At 30.6% G+C, this 12,886-nt stretch overlaps 1 protein-coding gene and 1 long non-coding RNA gene across 7 annotated transcripts; one reads left to right on the forward strand and one right to left on the reverse strand.

Moving 5' to 3' along the window:
- Positions 1-8,883: 8,883 nt before the first annotated feature.
- Positions 8,884-12,176, reverse strand: LOC121118789 (venom allergen 5). Of its 6 annotated transcripts, none has more exons than XM_040713375.2 (7): positions 12,033-12,176; positions 11,804-11,968; positions 11,518-11,738; positions 10,130-10,422; positions 9,969-10,073; positions 9,725-9,916; positions 8,884-9,552 (listed from the first exon to the last, which is right to left on the reverse strand). In XM_040713375.2, the coding sequence occupies exons 1-7, from the start codon at positions 12,174-12,176 to the stop codon at positions 9,140-9,142; spliced, it is 1,533 nt and encodes a 510-aa protein (XP_040569309.1). In that variant the 3' UTR covers positions 8,884-9,139. The 6 variants fall into 6 exon arrangements, with proteins under 6 accessions (XP_040569309.1, XP_040569308.1, XP_071744818.1 ...); XM_040713374.2 differs by having other exon boundaries at positions 10,127-10,422; XM_040713377.2 differs by having other exon boundaries at positions 9,343-9,509; positions 10,127-10,422.
- Positions 9,301-12,323, forward strand: LOC121118790 (uncharacterized). Its single transcript, XR_005864569.2, has 2 exons — positions 9,301-9,433; positions 11,827-12,323. It is a non-coding gene; the product is annotated as an uncharacterized lncRNA (long non-coding RNA).
- Positions 12,324-12,886: the final 563 nt, after the last annotated feature.

Raw genomic sequence — 12,886 nt, forward strand, 5'->3', positions numbered from 1 at the left:
ATTATATCTTCATTAAACATTTTGCTAATAAATACTTTCGTTATACCCTCAAAAATTATAATAAAGTAGGCAGCTGATAATCACATCAGTATTTTAAACAATGATCCCATAAGTCTTTCTCCCTCCTCCCCGCCTTCTCCTTGCATGCGTTTTTCTCTACAGAATTATCAACTTTAATCATATAACATCAATGGATAATGATGAAAATCCCAGTTTAGAATGGGCATATTAAAAAAAAAAGATACTGAAAATCAACATGGTATCCCTAAAAAATTGAAGAATGTTTTGGAAGAGATAAAGACTAATGCTCATGACATTTCACCAGATCAGCTACAATCAGCTGTGAAAAGGGAGGAAGGAGAATTATCCTGAATTACTCCAATGGGAATCCCCAATTCTACTCTGAACCCAACAAGGACTAAGAATTACAAGTCCACAGAAATCCCAAGGGTTACGCTCCGTCTTTTATAAGCACACACGAATGTTCAATAAGGTTTTGAATATAATTCAATCTATTTAGGAAAAGATGTTCACTACTTAGGAATTAAATAATAATGACAACTGCAAAGGAAAAGGAAATCCCTTCTTTATATTACCAATTACAAATTAACAGGTCAGCTAAAAAATACAACGGATATTCATGACTTTCAATGGACAATGATACAACATAAACTCGTTAATCAGTATAAGGAGCCCAAGGGAAAGAGTATATTAATATAAGTACTAATAAGGCAGGATCAACAGAAGATTGAAGTTAATGGAGGAATTGACTTACATAAAGCATTTAAAACTTTAGACCAGGGGTTGGCAATCTTTCGGAGAGTAGGAAGCAAATAGCTATCGCTGCAGAGTCATAGTGGAAACCCATGTTATTGAATATATAATTGATTTTCTATGTGTTTAAAGAAAACAAGGATTCAATATATGTAATTTTATTTTAACAATACCCTTATTTTTTACTATTTAATTATAATAAAGAAATTGAATATTAACGCAATTTAAAAGAAAAAAATATATTTTACTAAAAAAAGAGAGGAGGAAAAATACCAATTATTTAATGAGACACTTTTTTCTGCTTATTTTATGATATTTTTTCTATATCAGGTGAAATATTTGTTGATGACAGGAACAAAACATCATCCAAGTTCTCAAATTACTTTTAGTGTACTTCATTCTGAAAAAAAGTTGTTCACAAAGAATTTTATTCTAAACAATGACATCATCAGTTTTGCGTTATTCATAATATCTATATATTTTCCAGTTTGTAATATATATTTATTGTAAAAGCCACAAGTGGATTCGAAATGAAATTCAGATTTCAAAGATTCTTTATATTGCAAGTCTATTAATTCCAACTGATATTCTTCGAACAATTGCTCCACATCTGATTCGTAAGGACTAAAGAGTACCTAATAATTAAAATATAATTTTATATTTACATTGTCAGCAAAAAGAGAGAAAAATCTTTTCTAAAATCATTAATAGAGCTCACGAATATGTCTGTTATTATATGACTTTTGTGATTTTGGAGACTTGGGAAATTTTTTGGAGCTCTGATTCCCAAAGTTGAAGTTTTCTCTCAAAAGCTGTAATTTGATCAAATATCTTAAATAAAATATTTTTCTTTCCTTGAAGTTCAAAATTCATTTGGGTTGTGATATTTACTAAAAAATGTAATTTGCCAACCCATTGTGGATTTTGAAAGTCATCAATATTTTGTTCCTTGCTTCCTAAAAATATAGATATCTCTTCTCTCAATTAATATACTCGTTCTAGTATTTTAGAGGGGAAAGCCATCGAAAATATGTTAAATCGATATATTTTCCTTCGGTTTGTTTTAGAAATTCTTGAAACTGGCGGTGATTTAGTCCTCTTGACAATATAAAATTCATATACTATTTAGATGATTGTCAGAGTTGTATAAAATGCTATTTAAAAAGAGGGTACGGATTTTTGCAGTTGTTACCTGATTCAAGGAGGGCACTCCCTGCCATAATATACGTTTTTATTTACCAAAGCTGTCATCATAATTCTTTTTTTATCCTCACTACGACACCACAAAGTCAATGGAGTCCAAAAATAAGTTAGTCACGATGTTACTTAGCTAACACAAAAATACCTTATTATTTTGTTTTCAGCTGTCAATTCCCTCTTCTCCCTTGATACATCATGGCTATTTCATAATTTATTCTTTTTCATAAATACACAAAGTAATAAGTTATTCAATATAAATGGTCCGTTTCGAAAAGAACAGGAATACAATTTCTTGTTGATCCCTCGTCGTTTATATTATATATCAATGATAACATAATAACTAATCTTAACTGCTATTTTAATCAAATATTACTAAGCAATATTATAAAACAGTATCGAATAAATTACTATGTAGATTTTACTAATATCTACTTTTTTTTTTTTTAAAGTGGTGAAGAAATAATATTCGCCTCAAACGAAACTAGAAGTAGATCCGGACATCACTTATTTTCTCATATACCCGGAGCATGAGGACTCGAATTTTGTCTAAACATTGAAAAGGTGGACTTAAATATAGCTGTGAATGTGGATCTAATGAATCTTTTCTCTTTCTGTATTTATATTTGGTATTTACTACATGAACGATACAGCTTTTGACTGTATTTAGAATGAATAATTATTTATGGAATACAATGAAAGTTTAAATAAATATGCAAGATAATAAATGAAAATTACGAATAAACGAGCAGATACGAGTATAATATTAAAAATATATTTTAATGTTTGGGTTCTTATTTTGATTGTACAATATAGGTTTTATTGTTGATAACCTGCACGAAAATTGTAAAGGCCTCATTCATCAGTACATATGAAGGTTTTTGACTGATTTTATACAATAGGCTGTGCCATATACAATGAAAACCTTTAGTCCTTTACAACACAAATCTGAGCCAAAAATGTGGTTAAGACTTATGACTTCAATTATTCTATTGTCAGCCTTCTTAACATCTTTCATGTTTATTAAATAAGGTTAATCTAACAATGACCATACATACATAGTTCCAATTGATATCGATACTGTAGTCGTTGATCACAGTTTCGTCCAAGGCAAGGAAGATTATCATTTCCTACAATTTATTTCGTAATCTTTGATGACACTACTTTACTTAGGGACTACAATTACTTTGGTATGGTGTACCGAGAAGGAATGGCTTTGACTGTATAAAGTTTTCATAAGTTTTGGAAGGATCAATATGGAGTGAAGTATTGCAGGAGACATGCATTTTGTTCATATCTGACACAAAATTAGAAGCATCAGGAATGGATTCAATTATATTCTTTGAATAAAGCTTCGAATTATTATCGTCAATACAGTTTTTGTTATGCTGTTGAAAACCAATTTTCTAAAGGCTTGGATCCCAAAACTACAAAGGTCATGTGACAAAAATCTTGAAACTTTGCCATAAATCTTTACTTTTTCTCCTTAGAAAGGAATTAAAGTTTTATATAACAATTAAACAATGAAAATTAATGTTTTTGATATTAAAAAATAAAACATAATTATTTTATTTATTTTTTCTTGTTTCATCCTTAACATTATATTTAAAACATGTTAGAATTATTCATTAGAAAAGTTCGTCATATTGAAATTGTAGGTCCAATACATTTAAGAATAAATACACTTAAAAAAAATTAAATTGCCTATAACATACACATTACATATATTTTATACAAATAGATGTGTATAAATTGTATCGTACATTAAGGATTACGTGCTATATAATTAACAAAAGTTTTATTTTTAAATTTGACATCATTTTTAATCAAACGTCAATAATACCATCACAATTATACATATGAACAATTTCAGTTGTCTTTTGTTGGGTTTTGATGATGACGATGGAATTGTTCTTTGACGTCCTCCATAATAGTGAATCCGATTCTTGGAAATAATAATTTTGTAATTAAGAAGCTAATATGACTTCAATATTTAGAGGGCATGACAGTTTAATATTGTGAAATAAAGGATTCATATCGTCTACTCTTCCTGGGATATAATGAAGAGGGATGAAGCACGTAGATTGAAATCACAGAACCTCCTTTTTCAATAGGGAAACCTTCAATAAATAAATATTTGATATTTGACATGATTTGCAATAATAAATACAATTATGATATTAAATGCAATACTTTTTTGGGTTTAGACACATACAATGAATTTAAGATACATTTGACAGTTTATTCACTCTTCTATTGGCTCTATGATCACCATGTCTCTAGTGTTTCCTATTTTCTTGCACATTAACAAGGGACCATAGCTTTTTACTATGAAATAAGACGTTTCTATGGTATTAATTCAATCAATATAAAAATCATAATATAATTTTACTTATAAGCAAGGTCCATTGTATATATTAGTCTTGCTCTGTCCATATTGATAGTGAAGAGAGTAAAATTCGCAACTTTGAACTTATTGATATACGAGACATTAGAAGAAATACATTTTCCAATTTTCGTAATCATCTCTTTTGGTCCTGCATTATAGTCTTACTACCCAAGAATAACTTTCAATTAAGCAGAGTTGGGAAAGTTAATGCAACATAACCTAACTTAGATAAGTTAAAAGATTAAGTTTATTAACATTTATTTTAACTAGTTAATTATTTAAACAGCGTTATTTTAACTTTAACTTAGCTAGTTAGTTTTTAATTTATCAAAATCAACTTTGACCTTAACTTGGTAATTTTTTAAACTGCATTATCTTAATTTTAACTTAACTTGATTAAGGTTACATTTATTATTTTACTCAAAGTTGAAATTCTAATAACTGTCTTTAAGTAATCGTTAGTTCTCCGATTTTTTAGTAAAACACTGTGTCGATACTATTTGTTTTACTAAAATATTCAACTGGATCATTCCACATAAAATCGATAAAAATGAATTTTCTCAGTGTCGCAGAAAATTTCGTTTTTTATATAAATATGTCAATAGAATAACTTAAATAGTTATTTTTTAATATCAAAATTAATTTTAACTAAACCAAGATTGCGTAAGTTAATTTAACTTAAATTAACTAGTTTAAACAAAATAAACTCGAAATTAACTTTAACTTAACTAGTTAATTTTCACTGCTAGCTTCCTATGATTTTGATAAGGATAAAAAGTAGGCTCTTGCTCTAAAAATAGCTTTAATTGGAAGTCTGACAAACTGTTGAGTTGATTGGAGGAGTGAAGTGAGTTTATTTGTTTATTTAATCATTTCAATTATTCACTGCGTCTTACTTCAAAAGATGCCCAATTCGTATTTCACCTTTTGCAAGATTAAAGATGTGTTTTAGGTACAAAGATTGATAAAACTATATCCTTTTTAGTTTGATTCTTTTTATAGGCGATTACAGGTAGAACCTGTCGGACTTTGTTATCCGATAGGTCTTCAAATTCGGTATTCAAAAATGTAATAAGTCCACACTCAAATTCTAGTAGGTGTCTAATCCTTTCTACATATATCCTTAATCCATAGTCTCCAAAGATTTAGAAATGTTGGTTCCACTCCCGCAGCTTACGACATAACATTAATCTGAGTAGGGAAAACGTCCTTATATGGTAAGTTCACGTCAAATATCAAGTCCTTTAATATTTTCATCGAGTTCCCAGATGTCATTCAAGCTTATTTCAAAACCATTGGAGTCCATAGTGTTAACGCTTTTCCTGAGTCCGCAATATACTATCTATAGAGTCCAAGTCAAGTCTCGAATCTTTAATTGTGAGATCATCTTCAAAATATGGACTCAAGTCCAACTCGATTCCAAGTTCCCACCTCTGCCAATAATTGACCATCGTATCTTAAATCATACATTTATTATTATAATAACAATTAATAAATCCTAAATGTATGATTAATTGAAAACTCACCTTCTCTTTGGAGGGATATTCAAAAAAGGACAAATCAAAGAACCAAATAATTTCTTCTTTCCCACAGCAACTTTAGAGTGTGAGTCGTGCTGTCATTCCTCTTTATTGGAGATCTTAGACTCTTATTATACCTTCATTGAAAGTTTTACTATTTTAGGACAAAAATGATCTAGCAATTTATCCTTTTCTTCAAACTTGAACTTTTGGTAAGTCATTCAACCTTGATAAAAACTGAGTGATATAATGGATTAATATTGCAACCATTATTAACCATGCAACATTGATTGGGAAGTTATCATTATGGTTATGATACAAAATCGTTGTTGGACTAAGACTCCGAAGTAATTCTTGGCAATGTTTTTACAAGTTTAGACCATTACGTAATTGGGCTTGCTAGAATTTTCACTCTGATGTATTGTACCGACTGCTGGGCAAGAAAAACAGATTTTGACAAAACAATCAACCACTCATCTACTATGACGTGAATATTAAAAGCGTGATGGAAGCCAAACATCAGTCGTACATGCGTTATGGTATAAACTTGTATTTCTATTAACCTTGTGTTTTTACTATACCGGGCCGTGCAGAATTATTTACCGATTTTTGTTCAGAACATATTGCGGACAATAATGGCATTTCGAATGACTTGAGAAACAATTTATTCATACATTTAGAATAATAAAATAGTTTGTGATCAAATTTAATCAATGTAGCCACCATTTGACTCAATGACACTAGTCAGGAGACGTCTGAAGCAGCCACAGACTTGCTGGGTGTAATCGGCGTCCATGGAGGCCCAGACCTTGTTGACAGCAGCCTTTAAGGCATTTATGTTCTTGTGTCATTTTTTGCAGGCCTTGGTCTCCACGGTCACCTAGATAGAGAAGTCTAGTGGGTTCAGATCTGGGCTCTGAGGGGGCCAGTAGTCCTTGGCCAAAAGTTCATGTTGTCTTTGAGCCACTCCTGAGCTTTCTTGGAAGTGTGGGCGGGTGCTCCATCTTGTTGAAAACCCCAAGGAGAGTTGCCGACTGTGGATTTGTTCCACGGAAGGACCTTGGACGCCAGAATCTTCAAATAATCCTCCGCTGTTAATCTAAGCCAGTGGGGAACCATACCGGCTTTATGACCTTCCCGTTGGATCTCCAAACATCTCCAAAGCTCACAACACGGTCATTTTGCCTGTTGAAAACAGGATCGGCCGTAAAAGTTTTCTCATATGAAAAAATGATGATGCGTCCAGATGAGCTCTTGATATCATTCAAGATTTTCTTGGCACGCTCAAGTCTGACTTCTCGCTGACGTTCAGTTAGCAGAGGGCGTTCAGTACGCCTCAGGGAATTTCCTCCAGCCCTTTTCAATGCCCTTGAAACAGTTGACCTCGACGTTCCAATCTTTCTGGCCATGTCGGCAATGGACCTGTTGGGAGTCCTCTTGAACACTGCTTTTACTTGCCTTGTTGAGACAGGGGGCTTCCTGCCAGCCCCAGGGGAATGCTTGAGATCACCCCCAGCCTCCAAGCGCTTGGAAACGTTGTAAATTGTCTTCAACGATGCCCCAACCTGTTCCTTAATGTTGTTATGAGGCACTCCCGCTCGGAGGAGGGCTGCAATTTCGATCCTCTTTGTTTCCTGATTGGACATGGTCTAACGTGTGGAAATTGTTACGCTCTAGCAGGAAGGATTTTTGTTTATTTTAACAGTAAAAATACGAAACAATCAGATTGGTTGCCACAAAACCTCTTAAAAAGTATATTTACATCATCGGTAAATAATTTTGCACGGCCTGGTATACCGATTTTATTTTTATTGTTCCCCCCCCCCCATCCAGACCGAACACTTGTACATATTTCCTTCCTGCGTTCTTAGGTTTCCAACATAGAACGATCCAGATGCAATTTTATATCTGTATTTTGCTCGAAGTTAGATCCTTGTTATAGATTCCATAGCAGAAATTTATCACCTTGCCTATCTCAATTCCAGTTCTTTTAAAAGATCCAAAAAATTCGTCTTTTTTTGCTTTTTTTTAGTATACCGTCGGATAGCAATATTTTTCATGTACTCTGACGATTTTCCATTATTAAATGACGGGCCGGCCAAAATTCACTAGCCGGCCGGGGGTTGCCGACCTCTGTTTTAGACTAACACCACGTGTAGTAACCAATTTATCTATTCACGATTCTTCAACAACTTTTGATCAAGTATAATTTTCTTAAAAAAGATGATCATTATTTCTATTGTTCTAATATTTATCAAAATGTCTTCTTTTTTAAAACAATTTATTTTCAAAGAATAAATACATACTTATTTTGCTAAGTCTAATTTGCAAATTAGTATAATTTGATTAATTAATTTCAGCTTCATTATCGATAAAAGTTCACTCGATAATGATTTAAGTTGTAATTGTTCTAGATGACTTCCTCCATAAATAAGTTGTCAATATCCTTCTATAAAAATTGAACGGGAGTCCAAAAATATATTAATTTAATAGAGGGGGAGGGGGAGTTTGGAGACCCTTATGCTAATTTGAAAATGTTTTGATTTCAAAGATAACAAATATACATAGTATACAATTTCTTTTATTTTTTTATTTTTTATCTTTTTAATATTCGCCCTTTATCCAAATATTTCATTAGCAAAAATAGATTGTTGGTATTAATTGTTTATTTGATGTGAATAAATAAATTGGACATTTTGTCTCTTTCTTGATTTTGTTCAATTTTATTATTTTGGTAACTCCCAAAATATTCTGATAAAACAATTTTTTGACAGTACGCAACATTTTATCACTGCTGCACACTCAACCTTTACAAAGTTGAATATTATTTTATTAAAAATAAAACTACATTATCAAAACTTAACCTATCTAATGTCTGTCGTTTTGCATAGGTTCTAATTGTAATCTCTATAAATAGATTATTTTATCAAAGTGATCAGTCTACGATTAATTTTATGCATTAAAATAATTAATATATTAATCAATTTCAGACTAAAACACTGATTTTCAACTTGGAAACAATTTATTCTTTAGTGTCTCTAATTCAATACATACATTATTACATGATTTACACTTAGGAGGAGGACGATCACAGATGGGTTCATTAGTGGAAAAAGAGCAAATTCCACTTTGATTAGTTTCTTCATCGATGACCATACATTCCCCACTTGACTTGCATAAGTACAGACATGAAGGATGATCTGGTATCCATGGAATTTTAATCTTTTTGTTGATAATATCCTTGGTGAAATAAAATGTTTTATTTTTTTTCTAAGCTATGACTAAAAAGTGCTCCAATAGGCGTATTTTTCTTTATTTGATAGTGGTCATTATCCTCAGTATCAAACTTGGATAAGTTATTTATCAAAGATAGCGATGCGTCTTTGTTTGCTAATTTTTTATTAGATATATTATTCACTTTATGATTCGGATGATTTTCTTGTGAGGTATTCAGAAATAAATACGTTACATTATTTGCTCCTTTATCTTGAGATATATTGTTCAATCTCCAAAGAGTGTCTCTTATGATCCTTCCTCCTTGGCTGTTAGTAAGGTAATGTAATTTATTATCAAAACGACTTGATATATTTGAAATGTTCTTTAAAATATTTAAAAAGTTTTTCCATAATCTAGACAGATGATTAAGACTATATTCATTGATTTGAGAGAAGTCTAAGGATTCATTCACATTAATTTTTAAAAAAGAATCAATTGGTTGTTGTTTAAAAATGATCATGTGGAATCAATCTTCTCCCAACATTATAACAACTCATCATAATCAATTACGTTTCAAAAATATGACTCAAACATTACTTAAAAATTAATGTGAATTATTTTTAAATACGTGGCATTGAATTTTCGAATTTCTCAACTTTTCCATAGAGAGTCTTGTTATTCTTTTGAAAGAGTGGAGAAAAACCATTCATGATTCGATGAACCATGACAAGGACATCATTGGACTCATTACCAGAGTCATTTTGGGTTTCATTATTCTTATTTTTTTTACATCCATTTAATGTTTCATTAGAAGAACAAGCTATACAAAAGTATAAAGGAGATTAAAATTACTTTAAAGACTTCTAATTTACCCGAATATTTTTCATTAATGAATACATTCACATTAGAATCGTTTAATTTATTTTCCAATATCGTTTTTGAACGTTTATTTGGATGGTTTGTTGACAGCTTTTGCCCTGAACGAGTTGGAAATAAACTGAATCGGAATTTACATACATGTAAAACTTACTACCATATTTGTGAGGTCTTATAACTCTTTGTGTTGCATGAAGTATCATTTTAGGGTCAAATGAACATAGGCCCTCATATTTTTTGGAGCAAGCACAGCCAGTTGGACACTGAGCACAGGGCTTTCCCTCCCGATATATTTGAGCTTCATCTATAGAACCTCTTTCTCCATAGTTACATACAAAAAAATAGCGAGTCCATTTGGAATTAGGACTAATAAATTTTGCCATGGCACATCCAACTTTTGTTGTTCTTGCCCAAATCATTTGTGAGAAGTCAGATGTCTTCTCTTCCAATCTATAAGAAAAATAAACATATGGCTCATTCAACGAGAAATTTTTACAAAAGAACGGAATTGACTCAAATTTGGGTGTGACATTATTTATTGTAGTCCAACTTGAAAATGAAATGTTGGATCCATAATTCAATCCAATTCTGAGTTTTAAGGTATTAAATATGGAAAAATTAGCATTTTGATTAATGTTTAATTAATAATATATCGCAAACCGATTAATTATAAACAAAATTGAAAATCTATCAAACACGAAAAAAAAAGAAAAACTCGTCATCATATTTTAAAAAAATTTTGTTATGAAAAAAAAAAAATTAACCATCATTACTTTTTGACTTCAATATTTTAAGGTTCTAGTCTTTTTAGTTTTATTTTATAAATAACCATTTAAAGATAGAACACTAATAAACCTTTAAAAAATGGGTAGATTTGTAAAGTAATGGAATTAAGAATAGTGGTGTAACTTTTAAAAATGATTTGTGATTGATGATTTTTGTAATTTTTAATCTTTTAAAGATAGAACACTTATAAACCTTTATTTTTAAAATAATATGACATCATTTTTAAATTTATAACTTCATTTATAGAGTTTTTGTGTACACTTATTCCATTTTATTACAAAAAGTTTCTTCGATGAAACCTAATTTCCTTTTTTTAAGTACACTTCTTGATGAAAATATAATTTAAAAAATTATATTTATGATTTTAAAAATAAAGGATTATAAGTGTTCTACCTTTAGATGGTTATAACTTCCAAAAAATCAAAACCATCAATCACAAAATATTTAAAGTCTTTTTTTTTTTATAAATTATAAAAAATATTACATAGGTTATGTTTATCTATTTAATAGCTTTTCAATGATGTATTATACTTGCCTATCACTGCTTTGGCTTACAATATATCACTTATCAAAAATCCTCAAAATGGTAATTTCTTCGTCTGTAAGACCTCAAAACTCTTATTTGGATTGAATAAAAGATTCAATATTTTGTAGAATTATTATAAATAATATCACATACCAATTTATTCAAATCCATTTCCTCATTGTATTATTAATATTTATGTATTAATATAATTGAACGTAAATAAAAAGCTTTACTTGTAGGATTTGATGAAGTTGGTATTGATTTGTTCTTTTTGACTATACCAAATCCTTAAAATATGTTCCCAAGAGTCGTCAAATTGTAGTGAAGTCCCAAATTTAAATAAATTTTGTCCAACCTCAAAACGAGATAAATTTCGACAAGAAATACAATCGTGACTAAGTTTACACTGATCCACCCATGTCTGCGCTAATAGTTGAAGCTCGTAGTCCCATTCCTTTTATCGTTAATCTACTAAATGAATCCACTCTTATTTCTTTTAAAGTTTTATAATAACCTTACAATTTCCATCATGTTACTTGCAGGTGGCATCACAACGTTCTCATATTCTGATCCATTTGCAATTTTTGAGCGGAATTCATTATGGATTTTCACTATTTCATTTTGTTCGGATGGTTTGCTGATGGTTCTTCTATGATATTTCCCGCAGTCCTTGCTAATCTTGCCCTAAATGGAGTCGATAATAGTTAAAAACCAAAGAGGAGGATGCTAGAGTTCCAGTTTATGTTACCCTAAATGAACAAAGTGTATGTTCATTGCCTATTTTACAGTAATCCGTATCAGCCAGAGCCATATAATAAGTCAAAAGAAGATTCCAGCATAGAAATAATGTAATAGAAGAACATTTTTCGTTTTTATTAATTGTCGAAATCATAAGAAATGTTTTGACATAAGAGCTTCTCCTGTTTAGATAAATGATTGCAGAATGATATAATGTTACGTTCTTTCTATTGATTTTCTTTAGAGTTATTTATTCATTAATTTAAATTGATATACGGTTAATAAACTATTTTTAAAAATACATTTTTTTATTGAATTATGGCTTATAATATTCACGTCCAGTTTTTTATTCATTTGCAACCTCAACTAACAAAAGTGAAGGTAAAAATTTGAAAAATAACAACATATGGTATTGTTCAAACTCGGATCAAGATCAATTATTTCACCTGGTTCTGTCTTATGTGATTTTTTCTAAACCAATATTTGACCTAGACCGTAGACAGGAATTTTATCATTTTCAACTCAAGGACCGATTTTAGGTCTCAATCTATGCTCCAATTTCGATTGTGGTAAAAAGTTGCTGACAAAACAGTTGGGTTAATTTGTTACGTGGTAAAATCGTATTGTACACTATCATTGCGAGACAAAACTTTTGTGGGTAATATGATTTCATAGCAATTATGTTTTATTCCATCATTACAACTATTGAATGAGAAAAAAATTCCAACGCAGTCGCTTCCCTATGTATCATGGACACCATCACCATCAAATAAATCAAGGCTCTTAGGTTGTATTTATGACTTGCTGTGATTCAAGGTTGTTTAAACTTCCCTATCGCCGCTTCTTTGAGCAACAAGGACCGTT

Source organism: Lepeophtheirus salmonis, chromosome 5 (assembly GCF_016086655.4).
Source record: "Lepeophtheirus salmonis chromosome 5, UVic_Lsal_1.4, whole genome shotgun sequence".
Taxonomy (NCBI): Eukaryota; Metazoa; Arthropoda; class Copepoda; order Siphonostomatoida; family Caligidae; genus Lepeophtheirus; species Lepeophtheirus salmonis.

Excerpts from the sequence above, each read along its gene's own strand:
- LOC121118789 (XM_040713374.2), bottom strand. The coding sequence starts at position 12,176 with ATGATTTCGACAATTAATAAAAACGAAAAATGTTCTTCTATTACATTA. Across the intron at positions 10,423-11,517 it reads AACTTCATCAAATCCTACAA|ATTGGAAGAGAAGACATCTG; the intron begins GTAAAGCTTTTT and ends TTTTTCTTATAG. Across the intron at positions 10,074-10,126 it reads AAGACCTCACAAATATGGTA|GGCAAAAGCTGTCAACAAAC; the intron begins GTAAGTTTTACA and ends CAACTCGTTCAG.